The sequence below is a fragment of the Bos javanicus genome, chromosome 21, assembly GCF_032452875.1.
Source record: "Bos javanicus breed banteng chromosome 21, ARS-OSU_banteng_1.0, whole genome shotgun sequence".
Taxonomy (NCBI): Eukaryota; Metazoa; Chordata; class Mammalia; order Artiodactyla; family Bovidae; genus Bos; species Bos javanicus.
The window spans coordinates 34020155-34042597 of NC_083888.1; the positions used below are offsets into that span (position 1 = coordinate 34020155).

The window sequence follows — 22443 nt, forward strand, 5'->3', positions numbered from 1 at the left end:
CATGCGAAGAGTTGACTCATTGGAAAAGACTCTGATGCTGGGAGGGATTGGGGGCAGGAGGAGAAGGGGACGACAGAGGATGAGATGGCTGGATGGCATCACTGACTCGATGGACATGAGTCTGAATGAACTCCGGGAGTTTGTGATGGACAGTGAGGCCTGGCATGCTGCAATTCATGGGGTCGCAAAGAGTTGGACACGACTGAGTGACCGAACTGAACTGAACTGAGAGGTCCTTGGCTCCTGAGGAACTTTCTCAGCACTTGAGCTTACAATTGGGATCAGATTGGCCAGACACACGCATGCCTGTATTTTGCAGCCAGAAAACCCTAGCTCTTGCAAAGCCTGAAGGCCCTAGAGATACCGCACATGTTATCTGTTAACCCAGATGATCCCATTAGCCAGCCTGTGGTCCCTACGGCCCTCTGTCTCCTGCTCTGGCCCCTCTGCAGGCTCCAGGGGCCACGGCTCCCATCTTCTCAGCCAAGCACCTGTGTCTTTTTCTGATGTGCACACTCACCAGCATCATGGTCCCTCCCCTGGGTCAGTTGCTCCCCCGGGCCTTCCTTCCACTGCTGGTCACCATGCACTTCTTCTGGGGGCTGCCCCCTCGGCAAGGCCACCTCCTGCTTCCACTTTGTCCTGTTGCTACCAGGAACTGGGGCATCTTCTGTTCCAAGAGTGGGTGAAGACATCTACCTTTTTCTCCTTTGGCTCTGTTGACACAGGGCCCGCAGTAGAGGTGTGGCTGACCCACCTCATTTTTAAACACAGTCCTCACCCCAGGTCTCCAGCATCAGACCTGGGACTCCCTCTCCACCCCAGAGTACAGCCCCACTGCCTCTCCCAGCAGGGGCGAGGTCTCTGACAGAACACCCGAGCTGCTCGAGCAGCCTCTCCCCAGCCCTGCCCACCACACCAGATCAGTGCCAGAGCCCTGACATGTCTGGATTCCAGCCACTGACACAGCTGCAGCCCAAGCTGGGGGCTTGCATGCCCTGGTACACTTGGAAAACACAGTATCTTAGCAGGCCACTATTCCACAGGCGACGTAAGAGATGTGAGTTCAACCCCTGGGTGGGGAAGAGCCCCTGGAGAAAGAAACGGCAACCCACTCCAGTATTCTTGCCTGGAGAATCCCATGGACAGAAAAGCCTGGTGAACTACAGTCCATGGGGTCACAAAGAGGTGGATACAACTAAAGCGACTAAGCAGGCATTCCGAAGCTCTCACACAGCGGCAGGACGGATAAAGGCCACAGGGAGGGGAGGACATGGGAGCCGGGAGCATCCTGCAGACATCACCCTGCCCCCTTCTGCTAAGGAACTCTGGGAGCACCAGGGGTCTGGAAGCGGGCATGGCAGGTGGGTGAGAGACACACCTACTTAGGAGGATCTAATTTGTTTGCTTTGTAAAAAAATTTTTTCCCCAATAAGTTTCAGATTCCCGTAATGGTTAATTTTAAAAACATGTCTGAAGAACGCCCACACAAAAGTAGTGAGCCTCTGGTTCCCTTGCCTCCAGACCTGGTCTCCAAACACGAGCAGCTGTTTCTAATCATTTAATTCTTTGTAACCTGAAATGCACTTCTCCTTCCTGAGTTGATCAACCTCAGAGAGCACCTAGTGGCTTCTTGCCTGACAGCTAAGTGCTAGTCTGACCCCACCCCCGCCCCCACGCCACCAAAATATTGCTGGTTTCAGGACTTCCACCTGACTCTCACGAAGTCTGGCCAGATTAACAGCATTCGAATCCTTCTCTTGCTCTTTCTTTCCCAGGCTTCTACTTCCATCCAGGGTTAGCCTTGTTTTAATGTTATCAAGATTATGGGATAGAAAGAAGTAACCAGCTTTCTGAGGAATTTAGAACATGGTAAGATTCACAAAGTGATTGGCTCTGAGGAATAGTGAAAAGGGTAGGGGGAGTCCTGGGCAGCTCTGGGGTCCCACCTTCTGCAACTAGGCAGATGTGTGCAATTTACAGAGAGGACAAGAGGCAAGGTAAGTTTGAGGTTTCTGTGGGGCATCTGAGTGGAGACACTGGGCGGCTGCTATGCGGCTGTGCGCATGGTTGAGATCATGGGGAGAGTGTACAGATTCTAGGAGATGAGATCCCAGAACCTAAGCTGGAAGAACAACATTTAAAAAAACAAAGAGACCTGAAGGGGGAGTGAGGAGGACCAGCAGAGCTGCAGGAGGAAACCTCCTGAACCCAAGGGAAGCAGAGTGTTGGGGCATTAGGACTGAAGGTGACCACTGGACTCAGAGGCACGGAGGTTACCCTGGAGATGGTGGCAGGGCTCACGGGCATGGTGGGGAAAGGCAGGGGACTGGGGCAAGGAAGGAGCACTGAGGGGGTGAAGGTTGAAGGGTAAATGGTTTGTGTGTGGGGAGTGCATGCAAAGATGGGACTTCTCCAGGGTGCTTAGTTACAGCCCACAGGAAGTGTTTGAAGATGCAAATGAGGATGGGGAGATGGAAGGAGGTTCCCAAGGGGGCAGGAGGGCATGGCCAGGGAGAGGAGGAGTGAGTCCTAGAGGGGGGGTCCTCTAGTCCTAACAGAAGGGATGGGGAGGGATGTGATGGGGTCGGGTCAATCGGTCATCAGAGAGCAAGATGTGGGCCGCTGCTACGCCACCTGTCCTGTGGTCCTCCTAGGGCAGAAGGTTCAGCCACCGGCCAAGAGCGAGGGTGGGGAAGAGGGACCAGGGCTAGGGAAGCAGGGGTGCAGCGAGGTGCCATGGAGGGCAGGGGGCGGGGCATGCCTAGGCAGGAGGCTAAGGAGCCCAGGAGACAAATCATTTATAGCTTTCCTCCCCTCGACTTTTCTCCAACAGAAGTTGGCCTCCAGGTGGCAGTGCAGAGCAGGGGAAACGAGTGCATCCTTCCAGGGCTGTCTTTGGAGGGCAGGCTACCAGAAGCGGGTGGTGGGGAGACAGGGCACCAAGATCCTGGTGGAAGACTGGCTGAAACGGTGGACCTTGCTGGCTGGTGAGCAGGAGGTAATGGCAGAAGGAACTGGGAGGCAAACAGCCCAAGTCCTGGAAGTAACTGACGGAGAGCTCAAGGAAAAGGAAGCTATGGTCAGTCTGGGCCAGTCTAGAGAGGGAAGGTTCTCAGTGATGGAGTGGTCTGGGGGCAGGAGGCAAGGGGGGTGGGGTGGCAGCTACAGGGGAATGGGGCAAAGATCCCTGAAAGGTCAAGGAGAGGAGAGGCCAGGGTGGCGCATGTTGAAGTTATCCAGGAAGAAAGCGGGACCCGGGTGGGGAGAGGAGACCTAGGAGGCAGTCTTCCTATACAGTGGGGAGCAGAAGGATGTCTAAGATGAGCTGGGGAAAGTGGGTTCATCTGGAGAGTCCGAGCCTCCGGGGCATGGAGGATGCTGCCAGATAGCAGAACCAAAACAGTCCAGGAGGCACAGAAGGCCTGGACCCCACCTCCCACCTCTGATGCTTACACAGGGTATGGAGGAAAGAGGGTCACAGCAGCCCCACAGGTGAACCAAGTGTCCGTGCAGAGGAGACAAAGACCACCAGCCAGGAGGAGCTAGGCCCAGCAGGGAATCTGATGGTCATGGAAGAAGGGTTTGCGAGGGTAATCGTTCAATAAGTGTTTATTGAGCAGCCGCACCTGCCAGGGCCTGGGAGCCACACAGTCCCTGCCCTCATGGGCTTACATCCTGGCAGAGGCCCAGTGGGAAGGCTTGGGGTGGGAGAATGGGGCAGTGGGAGTTGCAAAGGGTGCAAGAAGCTTCATCTTGGGCAGAGACTTGAGGATGTGAGGAATGAGAATATCCTGACTGCGGAGGCCTTAAGCCTCTTTGTTCAGAGGTCCACGGAGCCATTCATTCCCTGCTTCATTTTGTGACAAGACTTTCGGGATGCCAACCTGCCAGTCTCCAGGGCTGCAGAGAAGGGAGGCACTTGGGACTCTCAGAGGCTTGTCTGCGGGGTGTCTGTGCCAGTGGGTGGCCTCTCCAGAGGGTGGGGTGGTAGGAAAGCACTTGGAGAGGCCTCCGGGGGGACCTGGGCTGGGGGATTTTCCATGGGGGCCCTGCCAGAATCCCCAAGGGAGATCACTGGTCCAGGAATCTGGGATGCTCTGCCTCCCCGCATTATTCTCCTGTAAAAGGTGTTACGCTGGGAGATCCCAGGGGAGTGAGGAAGGGGAAAGATGTTGAGCCACTGGGACACAGAAGGGAAGGGGTCAAGGGGTCGTGCAGCCAGTTGCACCAGGCGGGGTTGGCTGCCTGCTCTTTGGGGGTGGGTGGGATCCTCCTGGGGATTGGCAGGTTGGCTGGGAGGCCCAGTGGTGGCCAGGGTGGTGGCTTGACCCATGGAGGGAGGCCAAGTGCACGTGTGGGCACCATACGTTTTGAGCGGCAGGTGAAAGGTGCTTCGAGGGCGCAGGGCTCTTTGTGCCCCGCGTGACAGGAAGCTGATCCCACGGTGGACGGCGGCTTGCTCCTGGTGACCGGCAGGCTGGCTGGGACTCTCAGCGTCGGGGATGGCAGCTTGCTCGGCAGGATGGTGGGGAGGCCAAGCCGGGGGGCGGCATGTGCCGTGGGACAGACGAGAGGCCTGGAGGGAGTGGGACGCTCGGCGAGCTCTCAGCGGGGGGTGGACGGACGAGGAAGGAGGCAGGACAGCAGTCTCAGTGGGCTCCGCACGCTTTCCAACACAGAACCTCAGACTGAGGGCTGGCAGGGGCCTCAGGGGCCACCCAGTCCAGCCTTCCACTCTAATTCCGATCCTTTTCACCCCTGGGCAGGTGACAGCCCGGCCTCTATGAACCGTTATGAACAAACCTCCGGGGACAGGAGGGTCACAACCCATGCAGCCACTTGTCCCACTGTGGGATGGCTTTAAAGAAAGTTCTTGTTTACATGGAGTCACAATGTGCTAGTCTGGGCCCTGCGTGGTGCTGCCCTGCGCCCTCACACCCCAACGTGGCCCTGCATCGCTGCCGTTAACCGGGGAGCTGGTGTGGGTCCGCCCTCCTCACTGAGACTTAGGAGGGCAGAAAATTCATAAGGAAGGTGCAGACACAGGCATTAGCTAGTCCAGAAAAGACACAGGGCTCTGAAGGGAAGCCCTGTCCAGGTCTTCAGAAAGAATACATGTGATTACTGACGGCTCCTACCCTGGTACGATGGGAGGGCCGGGGCGATCCAGGCCACAGCTGGCAATTGGAGACTAACCTCCAGACAGCTCAGGACTCCCTGCCTCGCTGATAAATCCCCTGGGTGCGAGGTGAGTCTGAGAGTCATCTGCTGGGGCTGTGGCCCCGGGGACCTGGAATGGGCGGAGGCAGTGTCCTGGGCCGGACTTCTGAGCCACTCACCGGGTTCTCAGCATCTGAGTCTTCCGAGCTGCTGATCACCACGACGCGCTCCTCTGAAACGGAGCAGGGGAAATGGGGTTAGGTCCTGCCAGGGCTGCTCATGGACGGAGCCCAGGGTGTGCTCCTGTGGGAATCCTTGCAGGCCAGTGGGCTGGGTGGGTGACATGTGCCCTGAAAGGGGGCTGTCAATATTCAGCGTGCGTGCCAGCATGGATCTGCCTCTTTAGTCGCTCATTTATGTCCAACTCTTTGCAACCCTGTGGACTGTAGCCCGCCAGGCCTCTCTGCCAGTGGAATTCTCCAGGCAAGAATCCTGGAGTGGGTTGCCGTGCCTTCTTTCAGGGGACCCCCAATGCAGGGATCGAACCCGCCTCTCTGACATCTACCTGTGTTGGCAGGCGGGTTCTTTACCACTGGGCCACCTGGGAAGCCAGGATCTGCCTGTATGGAGGGGTTACTCAAGGTGGCTTTCCATCACTGCCTGCTATGCCTTGTCTGTGAAGACTTAATTCAGCTGCTGGCCCTGGAATGATTCAGAACTGACTACCCGTGGAGGGGGTGTGACAAATACCACCTGGTTTGGAACCTTTGGCCATCCTAAAGCAGCACACTGGTTGTTCCGATTCTCAGCTCTGTGAGCCGAGATGTTTCAGTTAAAAGATACTTTAGGTTTACAAAACCTTCTGATTACCAATAGCATTTGTGAGCAAGGATTCTGCATTGGGGCTGAGTGTATGGCCAGGGTCAGGGGTCAGTGTAGGACCTAGAATGAAAACAAAGCTGGACACTGGGTAAAACAGCTCCAGGAAGAACTGTCTTGAACATTCCAGGATTCTGTGTGTTGACCTCCACTTACATGAAAGGACTCCCTGTCTGGCAGTGGCCATAAAAGATACCTTGAACAAGCGAGATACTTTAGGTGGATGGCCTTTGTAAAAAAATTTGGGAACCGATGGGTATGGACTTTACCCAAGTCTTCTCTGAGCATGTGCTAGACACCCACCAACAAACATTGTTTGGGGAGACCCATCCTGTGCAGAGGCATGGTACTGCGTTCAAAAAGGGTGTGTCAGGGGAAGGAGCTAAGGAAATGTGTTCCCCAGGCCATCATGCTCCCTACATGGGCATCCCAGCAAAGCATGGGCTAAACCATCCACTCTCGTGCCACCCCTCCCCGCCCCACCCCCAGACAAACCCTGGGCTTGCCCTTCCCCATTTGGTGGCAGCTGAGGGCAAGATGGAGAAGGCAATGGCACCCCACTCCAGTACTCTTGCCTGGAAAATCCCATGGGCGGAGGAGCCTGGTGGGCTGCAGTCCATGGGGTCCCGAAAAGTCAGACACGACTGAGTGACTTCACTTTCACTTTTCACTTTCATGCATTGGAGAAGGCAATGGCAACCCACTCCAGTGTTCTTGCCTGGAGAATCCCAGGGACAGGGGAGCCTGGCGGGCTGCCATCTATGAGGTCGCACAGAGTCGGACACGACTGAAGTGACTTAGCAGCAGCAGCAGCAGAGGGCAAGACACACAGGGTATGCTGCTTGCCTTGGGCTTCCTGGGAAGGGCGTCAGGATGCAGAGGAGGGGTCCCACCCAGCCCCTGGAAGACAGCATGCAGGCCTCAGCCCATCCTGCCCATCCCCACTCCCTACCTGTCTCTGCAGGGTCGCCGGTTTGATGGTTGCTCTCGGGCAGGGAGAGCTCATCTCTTATGATGGGGCTCTTGGGGCTGGGGGGCCCATCCAGGTGGGGTGGCGAGACTGCTCTGGAGGTGCTGGGCCTGGGCTGCTCAGGGGAGCTCCAAGCCAACCTAGACTCTTCCCCCTCCTCAGACTCCATCTTGACGGCCTTCCGGGGGCACTCGGTCTGGCAGGCCTTCCTCTTCTGCGGTGTGGTCGTGTTGGTGCCCTCCTGTGCAGTGGGGTGTCACAGGGCAGGGTCAGGAGCCTCCAGGGGACTGGGGCAGTGGGCAGAGACCCAGACCTGAGTGGTAGGAATCTGTTCCCCGCCCCATGCCCTTTGCTCCTGCTGTCCCCTTTGCTACCTGCCATGAAGATCACACCTCTCTACACAGAGGCCCTCCCAGGTCAGCAGGCACACTGGCCCTGCTGGTGACCACTGACCACAGATCTCTGCTGGCTTCTGACTGCCATGGGAGAGGCTCCTACTTGGAGGGAGGCTTCCTAACACGGCAACCAAGAGCTGGGAGAGCACAGAGTAAGTGCCTATTGAGGTCTGGGTTCTCACTTCCATTCCACCTCTTACCACCTAGTGGGATCTGGGCCCTGGGAAGGGGAGGCGAGGGCTGGGGAATATCTTACTTCTCTGAGGGAGGGGTCTTGGATGGAGAAGGCGTACACTGGCACAGGGTGTGCCCCTGGCACCGGCTGTACCACGGCCAATCCTGAGGCTTGCATCTGGTCCCTCGGCACCTCCTCTGGCTGCAAAGTTGGGAAACAAAAGTAGTCAGAAATGACCAGGCAGGGGACTTCCCTGGTGGTCAGGTGGGTAAGTCCCTGCACTCCCAATGCAGGGGGCTCAGGTCTGATCCTGGTTGGGGAGCTAGATCTCACATGCCGAAACTAAAGAGCACGTTGCCTCAACTAAGGCCCAGTGCAGCCAAATGAATAAATATAAAAAACAAAAATGACCAGGCAGTATGACCAGCCAGGTCCCCTGGTGTGGGGTCAGCTCAGTCTCCAAGGCCTCACCTAGACATAAGAGCTGGCTCCTGGTCCAATACCCAGAGCCCACTGGGGACCAGAAGTCTTCCTTGCAGCCTCCATGACTTCACCTTCTGGCAACCTTAAGGTGCTGGCACCCCAGGGACTACGTAAATGCCTGTGCATCCTAATGGTGCCAGAAGATGACCTTAGGGATCACACTGCCCAACACCTCAAGGCTTGCTTGACCTCTACTTAGACCCAGTCTAGACAACTCCAGGGCTTCCCTGGTGGCTCAGACAGTAAAGAATCCACCTGTAATATGGGAGACCTGGGTTCAATCCCTGGGTTGAGATGATCCCCTGGAAGAGGGCATAGCAACCCACTCCAGTATTCTTGCCTGGAGAATCCTCATGGACAGAGGAGCCTGGCAGGCTACGGTCCACGGCACTGCAGAGTCAGACATGACTGAGTGACTAAGCAGAGACCAGCACAGACAACCCTAGGGACAAAGTGGTGGTGGTGGTCCCTATAATGGTAGGTAGTAGCTCCTCTCTAGCTGCAAATTCATCATAGGGAGGGGACCCTTCCACTGAGCTGACATTGCCCCCTGCCCCATCACCTGTTCACAATAGCCCAAGGGTGGAAGCAGCCCAAACGTCAGCTGATAAAGAGATAAAACATAGGGTAGCCATTCAGGAGAATGCTATTCAGCCATAGAAAGGAATGAAGTTCTGACCACACAAGGTGGATGAACGTTAAACACATCATGCTAAGTGGACAGCTAGCCACAGAAGAATGCATATTGTATGATTCCATTTATCCGAAATATCCAGAAGTGCCAACTGCAGAGACAGCAGACTGCAGGTTGCCGAGGGTTGGGGGAGGTAAAGTGAGGAGTGACTGCTCCGTGTATACAGGCTTTCCTTTTGGGGAAATGAAAGTACAGGAACTATAGTCTGGGACAGTTACACCAGACTGTGAGTGCACTGAATGTCACTGCATGGTACACTTTAAAATAGAGAATTTTACAATGAAATTAGTTTAAAAAAAAGGAGGTGGTACTATGATTATTGCCCATCTACAGAGAAGGAAACCAAGGCACAGAGAGGCGAAGTGATTTCCTAAGGTCATATACCTAATAAGGGCCTGGACCAGGGGCTCGAAACTAGTGTTATTTTTAATTTTTAAAAAATTTGTTTATTTTTGGCTGCATTGGATCTTTGTTGCTTTGTGCGGGCTTTCTCTAGTTGTGGCAAGAGGGGGTTACTCTCCAGTTGCGGTGTGAGGGCTTCTCTTTCTTAGAGCACAGGCTCTAGGCGCATGGGCGCAGTAGTTGCGGCATGTGGGCTGAGTTGCTCTGCGGCATGTGGAATCTTCCTGGACCAGGGATTGAACCCATGTCCCCTGCACCGGTAGGCAGATTCTTATCCTCTGCGCCAACAGGGAAGTCCGAATCCAGTGCTTTTGAAATGCAGCAAAGTCATGACTAGCATTTTTTGTATTACATAGAACACTACAGAACAGAAAAATCTTATACATTCCACATTTATAAGTGTAATTTATTGCATAAAGCTTCTGTTTTAGCTATAGGTATGTGCATGTGTATACACCAGTAGATTAGATGTAAAATATATCTTTTACAGTGGGTGCTGGTCAAAAAGTTTAAACCACTCCACAGTCATTAAGATGGCCACTACTTAAAAAAAAAGTGTGAATGAGAATGTGGAGAAACTGGAACTGCTGTGGACTGTGCAGCCACTATGGAAAATTTTATGGTGATTCCTCAAAAAATTAAAAACAGAATTACTATATGATTCAGCAATTCCACTTCCAGGCAAATATATGTTATATGTATTTGATCACCATTAAAAATAAAAGAATGGGGACTTTACTGGTGGTCCAGTGGTTAAGAATCTGCCTTCTAATGCAGGGGACCTGGGTTCAATCTCTGGTCCAGAAAGATTCCATAGGCTGAGGGGCAGCTAAGTTTGTGTGCCACAACCACTAAGCTTGCGTTCTAAGAGCCTGTGCTCTGCAACAAGAAGCCCCTACATTGAGAAGCATGTATGCCGCAACCAGAGAGGAGCCCCTACTTGCTGCAACTAGAAAAAGCTCGAGTGAGCAATGAAGACCCAGTGCAGCCAGAAAATAAATAAACTTTTTTTAAAAATGAAAAGAGTTCGAAAGGTCTTCGTCTGCCTGTCTGTGTGTGTCTCTGAAAACTGCTGACATGTAAGAGAACCTCTTTCCACGTGGGCTGTGAACTCCCCAAAGGCAGGGCTGGGGTCCTCTCAGCCTCTGCCCCATCTTCCTGACACCCCCTACCCATGTTAATGAAGCAGAGACACACATGAGAGCTCATTAAAGAAAAAAAAAATCATCATGACTGATTCATAGTTATTTTACAGTTTTAAAACAATTTATTTTTTCCATTAAAGTATTGTGACATCATTACAAAAAGAACCAAGGGAGAGAGAGGAAGGACAATGTCCGAGGTGCCGTCCTACCCAAGCGCTCCTAGTTAATTACACCAGTTGGTATTTATCATCCTCTCCACCTAGGCATGGGGTGGGGATTAAAATAAATTCCTAAGGCAGGAATGTGGGTCGAAGCGGTGCTTCTCTCCTGGCACAGCCGGACCATGCCTGCCCCCCTCAAGCAGCCGCACCTGTCCTTTGCACTCATGGTGTATGACCCACTTCCATTCCCCAGCTCCATCCATCCCCACCCCAAGCCTATTACCAAAGTGAAAGCAAGAGAGTCTGCACAGAGCATTCTTCTGATGCTCCAAGTTCAACCTGCTTAGTAACTGGCGGTGAGAGGGCACAAGATGAGACCCAGAAAAATGCCCAGACCTTCTTCACACAAGACAACATAGGCTGTCTTGCTGTTCATTAACTAACGACTGGCACCTGGAAGCCAGAGCAGTCTGTGGCCCTGGGGCACTTTTCACCACCATTCATAACTTCTTTGAAGACTTTTTTTCATTCTAGCATTGTCTATCATATCAAAATAACCTAAAAGCCAAGGAACTGGCTAAATAAATCACGCTACACCTATTTTAGCATGGACCACTATGTAGATGTAAAAAGGCATCAGGAAGCTCCCTGCCTACTGATGAGATAAGAATTCCCAATAGTATTGTGCCCTAGGCATAGTATATATGCGGCACTGTGCTACCTTTGTCCAAAAAAAAAAAGCAAATATATAGTCATATTTGCTTGTAACTACATAAAGAAATTCTGGAAGGATATATAAGAAATAAATAAAGATATATAGGTAGGCCTTTGCTGGTGGCTCAGTGGTAAAGAATCAGCTTGTCAATGCAGGAGATGCAGGCCTGATCCCTGGGTTGGAAAGATTCCCTGGAGAAGGTAGACAATCCACTCTAGTATTCTTGCCTGGGAAATCTCATGGACAGAGGAGCCTGGCAGGCTACAGTTTATGGGGTTGCAAGAGTCGGACACAATTCAGTGACTAAACAACAATATGGGTGTAAACACTGGTCAGATGGGGGACAAGGTGGGAGGAAGACATTATCACTTTCTTTGTTTTTATTACAATTTCTGACCATGCGATTGTATTACTTGTCCTAAATATCCAGAATTAAATGTTCTTTTAAAATTCTATATGTGTGTATATGGGAATGCAGTACCCAAGACAGTTGGGAACTGGCTTGATGTCCTGCCGTTAGCATTAGCATGCTGTGTGGCCTTGGGTTAAGTCACACCCTCTCTTGGGGTCTTAGCTTCATCCTCTATACAAGAGCAGGTCAGACTCCAAGATTTCTTCTAACTCTAAAGCTCTCAGATCCTAAGTTCTGCCTCCTACAGGAAGCCTCTTCTGATTGCCTCAACCTACAGCAATTTCTGTCTCCTACGGGCCACGCCATGGAAAAGCTAGAAAGGCTGGCTGCCCTCACCAGAAGACCTGCTTTCCATGGAGGACCAGTCAATCCTGGGCCCAGCTCCTTGACAGGCACACACACCTGGATGACCAGGATGGGGAGCAGACCAGGTGCCCGATCCAGGGAGGAATTGAAAAAGCTTATCCTGGGAGAGAGGAGAAATGCATGCAAGTAGCCAAGAGGACAGGTTAACAGGATGCCACTGCATTTGCACCCAGGGATATGTTCTAAGAGCACTGCAGAGATGGGAGTGGCTCAAGCCTCAAGAATGAGCAAGCTTCCTGTCCCTGGAGGTATGTGCATGGTGGCTGGACAGTCACAGGTCAGTGGTGCTGCAGAGGGAATGACCACATGAGAGGGAGTGCAGGCGCTTTCCAACCCTGAATACTATGGCTCTCAGGACTGTGATGGCCCTGAAATCACATCGATGGAGCCCAGGCTGCTGTGATCACTGCCTGACTCCTGGCCTCATTCTCCATTCCTCTCCAGAACCCTATGTGGGGGAAGGGCCACATATCTGGAGTGGGGCGCACAGAGGGGAGGGTCATCTGCCATGTCTATCAAGGGCCTGCCTGCCAGGGACCACTGCTTTATCTCCTGTCCATCGCTGGGCCTAACACCTCCTGGAGACCTACTATGACATCAAGACCTACGATGGCACTTAGGAGCCCAGAGCCAGCCAGCCCTTCCTCTGCCCCCTCCCACTGAAGGCTCCAGTCCAGGCCCTGCTGTCATTCTCTCAGTTGCTCCCTCTCCTCTGTCGCCTGCAGACACGGGGACAGCAAGACTCAGTTTCCTTTCCAACAGAGGGGAGCTCCCAACCCACCCGGCCTGCAGGATGGACCACCTCCCCTTCAAACCTCAAGTCCATCTCACCGGGTCAGTGCCACAGGTGTCTCTGGGAGTGCTGGCAGCTTCTGGGCTGGCTCTCCTGGATAGAGCTGCATCTGGAGAACACAGAGAAGGTCATGGGCAGGTCAGGGACATCCCTGGTGAGACGCATCCTGTCTTAGGACAGTGACAAAGAAAACATTCCTGTTGCTTTTCCTGGAGACCCCTTTTCCAGGGCCTCTGGCAGCTCCATGGAGTGGCTGTAGTTGGAAAGAAAGCTCCCTGATTGCAGTGGGCATGAACTCACCTAGAAGGAAGAGAGAGGTGGCATGGGAGAGTGCTTGCCTTTGGCTCCAGACCCCAAGCACAGCTCTCTCCAACTTGGGGCTGTCACCAAGGCAAAGCACGGACAATCCTAACAGCGTTACTGCTCACCGATTTCTCTGCACACTGAGAGCTCCATGACACTCTTCTGACCTGTGGCCCATTTTTATTAAATCTAAATCTCTCATGCTGGAAGATAAAATAACTCCTTTCTCTGCCACCACCGAGGCAAGCTGTTTAAACTCTATGGAGGTTGTTTCCTGTACATGCGGTAATAGTTACCGCCTAGGCAGAGAAGGCGCATGTCCACGCTAGGACTGCATTTTGATGAATCCACATCCACTAGCTCCGAGGACAGGAGTGGGCAGGTCTCCATCACTGCCATCTGCCCAAGAACCTTCAGATTCTGAGGCTTCCCTCCCCTTTCTCAGTGAAAGGGCATCCTCACACCAGAGCCGGAGATTTTGTCAAAGAGCCATTTCAGCCTCCCCACCTCGGAGGCCCTCCTGTGCAGCCCCTGTGTCTCTTGGAAGCCTCTGTGCTGCCTCCAGCGTCTAGAAAGCTGCTGTAACTCCTGGATTTGGGCTACAGAGCCAAGCACTCTCATTCTCCAGCCACATGACGTGCCCTAACCTTGTCTCCCATTTGGACTGGACAACTCCAGGTCAGAAACTGGTCCTGTCTCCCCACTTCCCCAGTGCCCAGGCAGGGCCCACAAAGGTAGGCAGCTAGTCCAGATGGCAGGCCATCCGAGGGGCAAAAGATCCCCTCCACTGAGCCTGGTTTTGGGTAAGCACCCAACCAGGGGATGGGGGTGGGGGGCAGGAGCGGTGGTGGTGGTAGTGGTAGTGGTCGGCCCCTCTGGGCTAAAATGATACAGGGTATGGTTCTCAGCTTTATAGTTTCTTAAGTCCCTTGAGGGGCTTCCCCCAGTGGCTCAAGCAGTAAGGAATTTGCTTGCAATGCAGGATACCGGGGTTCAATCCCGGGGTCGGGAAGATTCCCTGGAGAAGGAACTGGCAACCTATTCCAGTCCCTCTTGCCTGGAGAATTCCATGGACAGAGGAACCTGGTGGGCTACAGTTCATGGGATCACAGAGTTGGACACAACCGAGTGACTTTCACTTTCAACTTCCTTAAGAGTCACAAGATCACAACTAATACTTAGGGTCTTGTAAATTAGTCAGAGGTGACCCTTCTGGGTGGCTGCAAGCTTCCGCTCCCCCAGACTTATCCTGCTCTTGTAACCTATGATGTGATCAAACCCAAGAGACTTAATAAAACCCCCAGTTTCCTCTTATGTCACATGGGGCTGATCTTTTCCACCTGCCTTTCGCCAGGGGCAGTAGCAGGCCCAAGCCCTCCCAGGGTAAACAGGCCAGCCATGAGGTGATGGTGGCTTACCTGTACCCCGGGTGATGCAAGAGACGAGGTCCTGCAGGCGCACCCTGAATTCGTCGAAGCTGTCTGTGTGCACGGTGGCTCGCAGGCTCTGGGGCTCCTCCTGGCGCAGCTGGTGGAGTGCCTTGCGCAGGAAGTCATGCATGTCCAGCACCTCCTGATCTGAGGCGTAGAGTTTCATCCTCTGCACCAGCACGCTGCCCATACGGATCCGCTGCAGTACGGCATCCAGCCGGCCCAGCTGGCCCGCTATCTCTTCATAGTCGCGCTGGTACCGCGCACCCACGCCTTGCAGCAGCTCACGCTCCTGCTCAAGCACGTGCGCTACCACCTCGCGCACTCGCTCACGGATGAACTCCTCAGTGTCTGCGCGTACGCGGCCCAGCTGGCTGATGGCAGAGCGCATCTGCGCCTGCGCTGCCCCAAAGGTGCGGTCCTGCTCCTGCAGGTCCTGGGTCATGGTGTCCAGCTCATCCTGCCGCTGCTGGATCTCCATGCTGATGTCACACTTGAGCTCGCTGTGGCCCCTATCCAGGAGCGCGCAGGAGCAGCACAAGGGCTTGGAGCAGCCTCGGCAGTAGATGCTGTGGACACAGAAGGTTGGGCTGATTTAGGGCATTCCTGCTTTCTTTTTCTCTTTAAATGTTCTTTATTAAATGCCTCTTCAAAACAGTTACAAAACTTTGAATCCTGGTATGTTTCTACATCTGTGCTTTTCTCAGTTCAGTGTTTCTGGTTATGGTGGTAGTATCCAAACTACTAATAAAACTTATTGGAACATAAAAAAGTTACTAAAGTAGCAATAGCTAGCCTCCATCCGTGAAATACTGTATATTAACACATATACGTAATTTAGAAAGACAGTAACAAAGATCCTACATGCAGGGCAGCAAAAGGGGCACAGATGTAAAGAACAGACTTTTGGACTCTATGGGAGAAGGCGAGGGTGGGATGATTTGAGAGAATAGCATCGAAATGTGTACATTCCCATACGTAAAACAGATGACCAGTACAAGTTTGATGCGTGAAGCAGGGTACCCAAAGTTAGTGCTCTGGGACAACCCAAAGGGATAGGGTGGGGAGGGAGATGGGAGGGGGTTTCAGGATGGGGCGACACATGTATACCCATGGCTGATTCATGTCGATGTATGGCAAAAATCATCACAATATTGTAAAGTAATTATCCTCCAATTAAATAAAAAATTTTTTTTTTTTTTAAGCAGAGTTCATCATCATCAGAAGCACCCAGCACTTCTGAATTTCTTTTCTCCACCTCGGAGGCAACCAGGAGAGCATCCTTCACACCTCTGGCTCTTCAAACCACTTCACATAAATATTCACACTCTTCTGCTGCTGCTGCTGCTGCTGCTAAGTCGCTTCAGTCTTCCGACTCTGTGCGACCCCATAGACTGCTAGCAGAATTCTAAGGACTTGATACATTTCATCCCACTTAATCCTCAGTAGAGTTTCTTAAGAGAACTATTATTATCCTCACTTCACAGATAGAAGAAATCAAGATGTTCAGAGGTTAAATGACTGACTCATACCTACAACAATTTTGGGCAGGCTGATTTTTTTTTTTTTTAAAATCAGATCATGCTAAACGATTATTTTGTAACTTCCTTCTCTAATTTAACTTTTGTTCAGGACACTCCCCATCTAGGTCTACAAGCATTATCTTCAGTTCAGTTCAGTCGCTCAGTTGTGTCCGACTCTTTGCAACCCCATAAACCGCAGCACCCCAGGCCTCCCTGTCCATCACCAACTCCCGGAGTCCACCCAAACCCATGTCCATTGAGTCGGTGATGCCATCCAACCATCTCATCCTCCTTCGTCCCCTTCTCCTCCTGCCCTCAGTCTTTCCCAGCATCAGGGTCTTTTCCAATGAGTCAGCTCTTCGCATCAGGTGGCCAAAGTATTGGAGTTTCAGCTTCAACATCAGTCCCACCAATGAACACCCAGGACTGATCTCCTTCAGGATGGACTAATGTATTCTTTAATAGCTCCATTACATTCCAGATGGACCACACTGACTCAGTCATTGTATTAATAATGCACTGGACCACTTTAGTGGAAGACAGTTTTTCCACAGGGTGCGTGGGCGGGGTGTGTGCAGGGGAGGGGGAGGGGTTGGAGGAGGGGTGGCGAGGGGTGGTTCAGGCAGTAATGAGAGCAATGTGAAGCAGCAGACGAAGCCTCCTTAGGTTTCTGACCAGGATGGGTCAGCAGCCCAGGGTGTTGCAGAACTCCGTGTTAACGGGCATTCTGGTGATTTCCTGTTTGTGCATTTCCCCCCAATATGGACAATGCTTTATGTAGCCTAATGCATGGATCCTTTTGTTTCTATGAAATATATTACAAAATAATAGAACTGCTAAGAGAGTGTATATTTTTATTGAATATATTTTAGCCAGCAGACACTTCCATAGCATTTACTATGTATTAAGACACTTATAAACCTTTCACAAATATCAACTCACTTAATCCTTATAACAATGTTATGGAGTGGGAATTATCATTGTTCCCATTTTAAGGATGGAGAAACTAAGCATGAGGTACAATAACTTGTTCAAGGTCACACAATTAGAAAGTGATAGAGTCCAGAAGTAGGCAGAATTCTGTAGTAGGCAGAATAATGGTGTACATTCAAGTACTGATTCCTGGAACCTGAATATGACATGTCACATGGCAAGAAGGGCTTCCCTGATAGCTCAGTTGGTAAAGAATCCGCCTGCAACACAGGAGACCCCAGTTCAATTTCTGGGTTGGGAAGATCCCCTGGAGAAGGGATAGGCTAACCACTCCAGTATTCTTGGGCTTCCCTTGTGGCTCAGTTGGTAAAGAATCCACCTGCAATGAGGGAGACCTGGGTTTGATCCCTGGGCTGGGAAGATCACCCGGAGAAGGGAAAGGCTACCCACTCCAGTATTCTAACCTGCAGAATCCCATGGACTGTATAGGGCATGGGGTCGCAAAGAGTTGGACTTGACTGAGTGACTTTCACTTCATTTCACATGGCAAAAAGGACTTGATAGGTGTGATTACATTAAGGATCTTGAGATGGGAAGATTATCCTGGATTATCTGGGTGGACCCAATGTAATCACTGCTGCTGCTGCTGCTGCTAAGTCGATTCAATCGTGTTTGACTCTGTGTGATCCCATAGACAGCAGCCCACCGACTCTGTGCGACCCCATAGACAGCAGCCCACCAGGCTCCCCTGTCCCTGGGATTCTCCAGGCAAGAACACTGGAGTGGGTTGCCATTTCCTTCTCCAGTGCATGAAAGTAAAAAGTGAAAGTGAAGTCGCTCAGTCGTGTCCGACCCTCAGGGACCCCATGGACTGCAGCCTTCCAGGCTCCTTCATCCATGGGATTTTCCAGGTAAAAGTACTGGAGTGGGGTGCCATTGCCTTCTCCAAATGTAATCACAGGAGACCTCATAGGGGAAAGAGGAGAGAGGCAGCAGAGTGAGGGAGAGGAAGCGGAGGTCACAGTGATACTGCCCTGGTGGCTTTGAAGGTGGCAGGGGATCATGAAATACAGAATGCAGGCAGGGACTTCCCTGGAGGTCTAGTGGCTAAGACTCTGCTTTTGATCCCTGGTCAGGGAACTAGATCCCACATGCCAAAACTAAACATTCCATGTGCTGCAACTAAGGCTGGGAGCAGTCAAATAAATAAATAAACAATATTTTTTTAAAAAAGAAAAGAATGCAGGCAGCCTCTAGAAGCTGGAAAAGGCAAGAAAATGGACTCTCCTCAAGAGCCTCCATAAGGAACACTGTCCTACAGGCATCTCGATTGTAGCTCAATGAGACCTACTGCAGACTTCTGACCTCCAGAGGTAAATAACCATCTATCTGTAATGGTTCAGTTCAGTTCAGTTGCTCAGTCGTGTCCGACTCTTTGCGACCCCATGAATCGCAGCACGCCAGGCCTCCCTGTCTATCACCAACTCCCAGAGTTCACCCAAACTCATGTCCATCGAGTCGGTGATGGCATCCAGCCGTCTGATCCTGTGTCGTCCCCTTCTCCTCCTGCCCCCAATCCCTCCCAGCATTAAGGTCTTTTCCAATGGGTCAACTCTTCACATGAGGTGGCCAAAATATTGGAGTTTCAGCTTTAGCATCTTCAAGCTCCTAAATTTGTGGTAAATTGTTACAGCAACAATAGGAAACTAACTAAAACCCAAGTAGCCTGGCTCAGAGTCCACATTCTGAAACATTGTATTAAACATTACTCTTCAAATAGCACCAGGAGGACCTCCCTGTGATCTGGTGGTTAAGAATCTGCCTGCCAAGGCAGAGAACATGGGTTTGACCCCTGGTTCAGGAAGATCCCACATGCAGGGAGGTGACTAAGCCTGGGCACCACAATTACTGAAGCCCGTGTGTCCTGGAGCCTGTGCCCTGCCAACAAGAGAAGCCAGTGCAATGAGAAACCCCGGTTCACCGCAACTAGAGAAAGCCTGCAATGCAGCAACGACGACCCAGCGTAGCCAGAAGTTCATTAATCATAGATTAAAAAAATTTTACCAGGAAAAATATTAGTTACTTCCCTAGAAATACTGCTGTAATTTACTCTCACCAGCAATGAGAATAACAAGTAAGCCCATCTAAGGCCAGGAGAATGGATTTTAGCTGGGGCCACTTTGGTCTCAATTATTGAGATCAACTTGTCCCAGAAATGCCAACAGAGAGCCTGCTGGCCAACCCAGTTCCAAAGTCTTGGCACCAGGTACCAGGTATGAGTCCTCAGCTTCACCAGCTCTCAACCTTCCCAAGTCACCCAAGGTGGTAAGTCCCAGGGCTTGAGCCTCTTGATCAAACAGAGGAGACTCATTTCACACTAGCAAAACTTCTCTGGAAACAGAAAAATGTGCGGAAAAGGGAATGGGGGTCACTACTGGGTCATGTGCCTTCAACGCCTCCAGCCTCAGCACACTGAATCTAAGTAACAGAGACTCATCTAGCCTGTGAGGCAGGGCCAGTGACTGAGGTAAGTGGTAGGGGGAGCAGAGAAAAACGCTGGGCAGATGCGGATCTGACCTCAGCTCTGCGCCGTTCCTTGGCAGGTCACGTAACCTCTCTGGACCTCGGTTTTCTTATCGAGGTCCAGAGACCTCGGGTAATTCCCATCTCATATGGGAGTGCTGGAGAAGATCAAATAAGTCCGTCATGAATGTTTTGAACAAAGACTATAATTATGATTGACTGAGATATTAGTGTTCTCTAATGACACTATTAATGAGAAATGCCAAGGATTATGAAAACAATGAGTAACTCTAGAGAGGGAAATTTGGCAATATTCATCACAATTACAAATGTGTTTATCCTTTGACCCAGCAACACCCCCTTCTAGATTTCTTTTCTACAGCTCTATCTCCAGGCATAAAAGGTAACATCTGTACAACGTAACACAGTCCATAATAGCAAAGAATAGAGACAACCTAAGTGCCCATCACTGCTTAAAGAGTTACATAAATTAAGATGCACCTGTGCAACAGAGTACTACACAGCCGGAAAAAACAGAGGAGGCTCATTAGAGGCAAAAATCTCCCTGGCAAATAAGGATAATAATAGGAGTAGTAGAAGGATTAGATGTGTTACATGTATATAAGGTTAGAACAGTAACCAGCATATACTGTATTCAATTATGATGATGTATATTTTAAATAAATCAAGATGTGGAAGTGTATATATAGAATGCTACCCTTTGTATATGAATGGAGAAAAATAAGAATATATTCATATTTGATTGCATTTGAATAAAGAAACCTTGGAAGGTTACAAATTATTAGTTATGGGATGGGGCAGGGCAGAGGTGGAGTAAGACATTTCACTGTACACCTCTGAGTTTGCTCTCCTGGTTGAACTGTGTCAATGTATTACCTATGTTTTTAATTAAAGAACGGAATTCTATTAGATGTGGGCAATGCTGCTGCTGCTGCTAAGTTGCTTCAGTCGTGTCCGACTCTGTGTGACCCCATAGACGGCAGTCCATCAGGCGCCCCCGTCCCTGGGATTCTCCAGGCAAGAACACTGGAGTGGGTTGCCATTTCCTTCTCCAATGCATGAAAGTAAAAAGTGAAAGTGAAGTCGCTCAGTTGTGTCGGACTCTTCGTGACCCCATGGACTGCAGCCTACCGGGCTCCTCCGCCCATGGGATTTTCCAGGCAAGAGTACTGGAGTGGGGTGCCATCACCTTCTCCATGTGGACGATTAGATAGGCTATAGACATAAAGGGAGAACTAGAACCAGCTGTCATTTTCTCAGCTTTGGGTCCATGGGAGAGGGGGTGAGTCTGTGGTAAGTGTCCCTTTCTCAGAAAAGGTAATCCATAGGGATTTCCCTGGTGGTCCAGTGGTTAAGACTTTACCTTCCGATGCAGGGGTGCATATGTTCGATCCCTGGTCTGGGAGCTAAGATCCCACATGCCTCGTGGCCAAAAAACCAAAACATAAAACAGAAACAATATTGTAACAAATTCAATGAAGACTTTAAAAAATACCCACATTAAAAAAAAAAAAACTTAGAAAAAAAGAAGAGTGCTCCAGGCTGGGAAGGGGACCCCTAGAGTGGCCTTTCTGGAGGGAGAGCAAGACCTGCTGCGTGGATCACAGTCTCTGCTGGGTCCTCTTCTTTGGCCCCTTCTGCGCCAAATGCGGTCTCCCAAGGGAAACCAGCCATCACTCCCCCTCTGCTGTCAAATACTCTACCACTGAGTGATACCCTCACCACTCCCCTCTGGATGGGAGGAGACAATTAGCTTCAGGTCTCTCTCTGTTTGGGGCCTTACAACAGACACCCTGGGGCCCAAAGCCCAACTTTCTGCTCAGACTGAGGTGCAGACTCTGAATCAGAATGATCCCTCATGGGGCTGCCACCCAAGACCATGAATGACTTCTTTGGCTTAGTTCTTCACCTCCTGTGTGCTTGGCATTTTTAGGGGTGACAGAGGTGAGGTGGGCACCTGCCCACAGGAGCTCCATGATAAGGATTCAGACTTAATGCAAAGAGGTGTAGGTCTGGAGAGCAAAAGGGCACTCATTTACTCCTGGAATACTCAAAAGAACGAACTAAAACACCACCAAATCAATACGCCAGAATTAAAATAGCTGAATTCTATTCCAGCAAAGAAAACGAAAGAAAATATGGTGCCGGGAGCCAGCCCGGGAGTCCCCACCCCATGACAAGGTCATGTGGGAGAGATCTGGTGGGCAAGGCGAGCCAGAACTCGAGGGGTGCCCCTGTGGGCCTGCCTGAACATCTACCCCAAAACCTGAGCCTGTCTGTTTTACTGCTTCATGACTTTCACCAACTCCTCTGACAGTCACAAGGGGCTATCCCCAACCACTCTTATCTGTCAGAAAAGCAACTTAGAGCTCTAGTTTATAAGTCTCCAGGGTATACACAAGGAGACTTAGTTATTCTAACAATGCAGAGCCTCTCGGGGAGTTAGAAAATTGTTAAAATAGAACTGATAGAAGATTTCTTTGTTGAGTTAATGCCTGCTGCCAAGTTTCCATATTTCTTGCCCACTGTGTTCCTGGGAGTGTAATTAATATAGCTGATATATAAGAAATATAAGTAGAAGCTTTAATGTTAATAATAACCTTGGACCCCTAAGCTAATAAATTCTTCCCTTGATTACCCCCACGACACTCTTGCCCTATAGGAATGCAACCCTGTCTAGTGTTTTCGGGGAGTGGTACTAAACTCTACGAAAAGTCACCTTTGGAGAAAGTAAGTTTTTCTGGTTGACTAATTCTTATCAGAATAAAAATGTTAGCAGTTCTCCTGACCAGAAGATGATGTAAATCAGCCAAAGCCTTTGTATTTGCGATCATGATTAAGGTCTGCTGACCTTACATGACTTTGCATCCCCCATTATCTTCTATGTACAACTTGAGGTATAAAAGTCCCTGCTAAAAATAAAGCTATGGGCCTTGCTCACCGAAGCTTGGTCTCTC

At 50.9% G+C, this 22443-nt stretch overlaps 1 protein-coding gene across 5 annotated transcripts in view; it reads right to left on the reverse strand.

Moving 5' to 3' along the window:
* Positions 1-22443, reverse strand: part of PML (PML nuclear body scaffold) — a 57140-nt gene that overhangs the window by 9003 nt on the left and 25694 nt on the right. For 2 of the 5 annotated variants that reach the window (XM_061394873.1, XM_061394876.1), the window contains exons 3-7: positions 14475-15055; positions 12792-12862; positions 7664-7783; positions 6995-7253; positions 5343-5395 (exon numbers count right to left, since the gene is read on the reverse strand). In XM_061394873.1, the coding sequence (XP_061250857.1) occupies positions 5343-5395; positions 6995-7253; positions 7664-7783; positions 12792-12862; positions 14475-15055 (1084 nt within the window). Of the gene's footprint in view, positions 1-3594; positions 4670-5342; positions 5396-6994; positions 7254-7663; positions 7784-11786; positions 12680-12791; positions 12863-14474; positions 15056-22443 lie in introns of those variants that run through there. The other 3 variants (XM_061394875.1, XM_061394874.1, XM_061394877.1) reach the window with 3 other exon arrangements.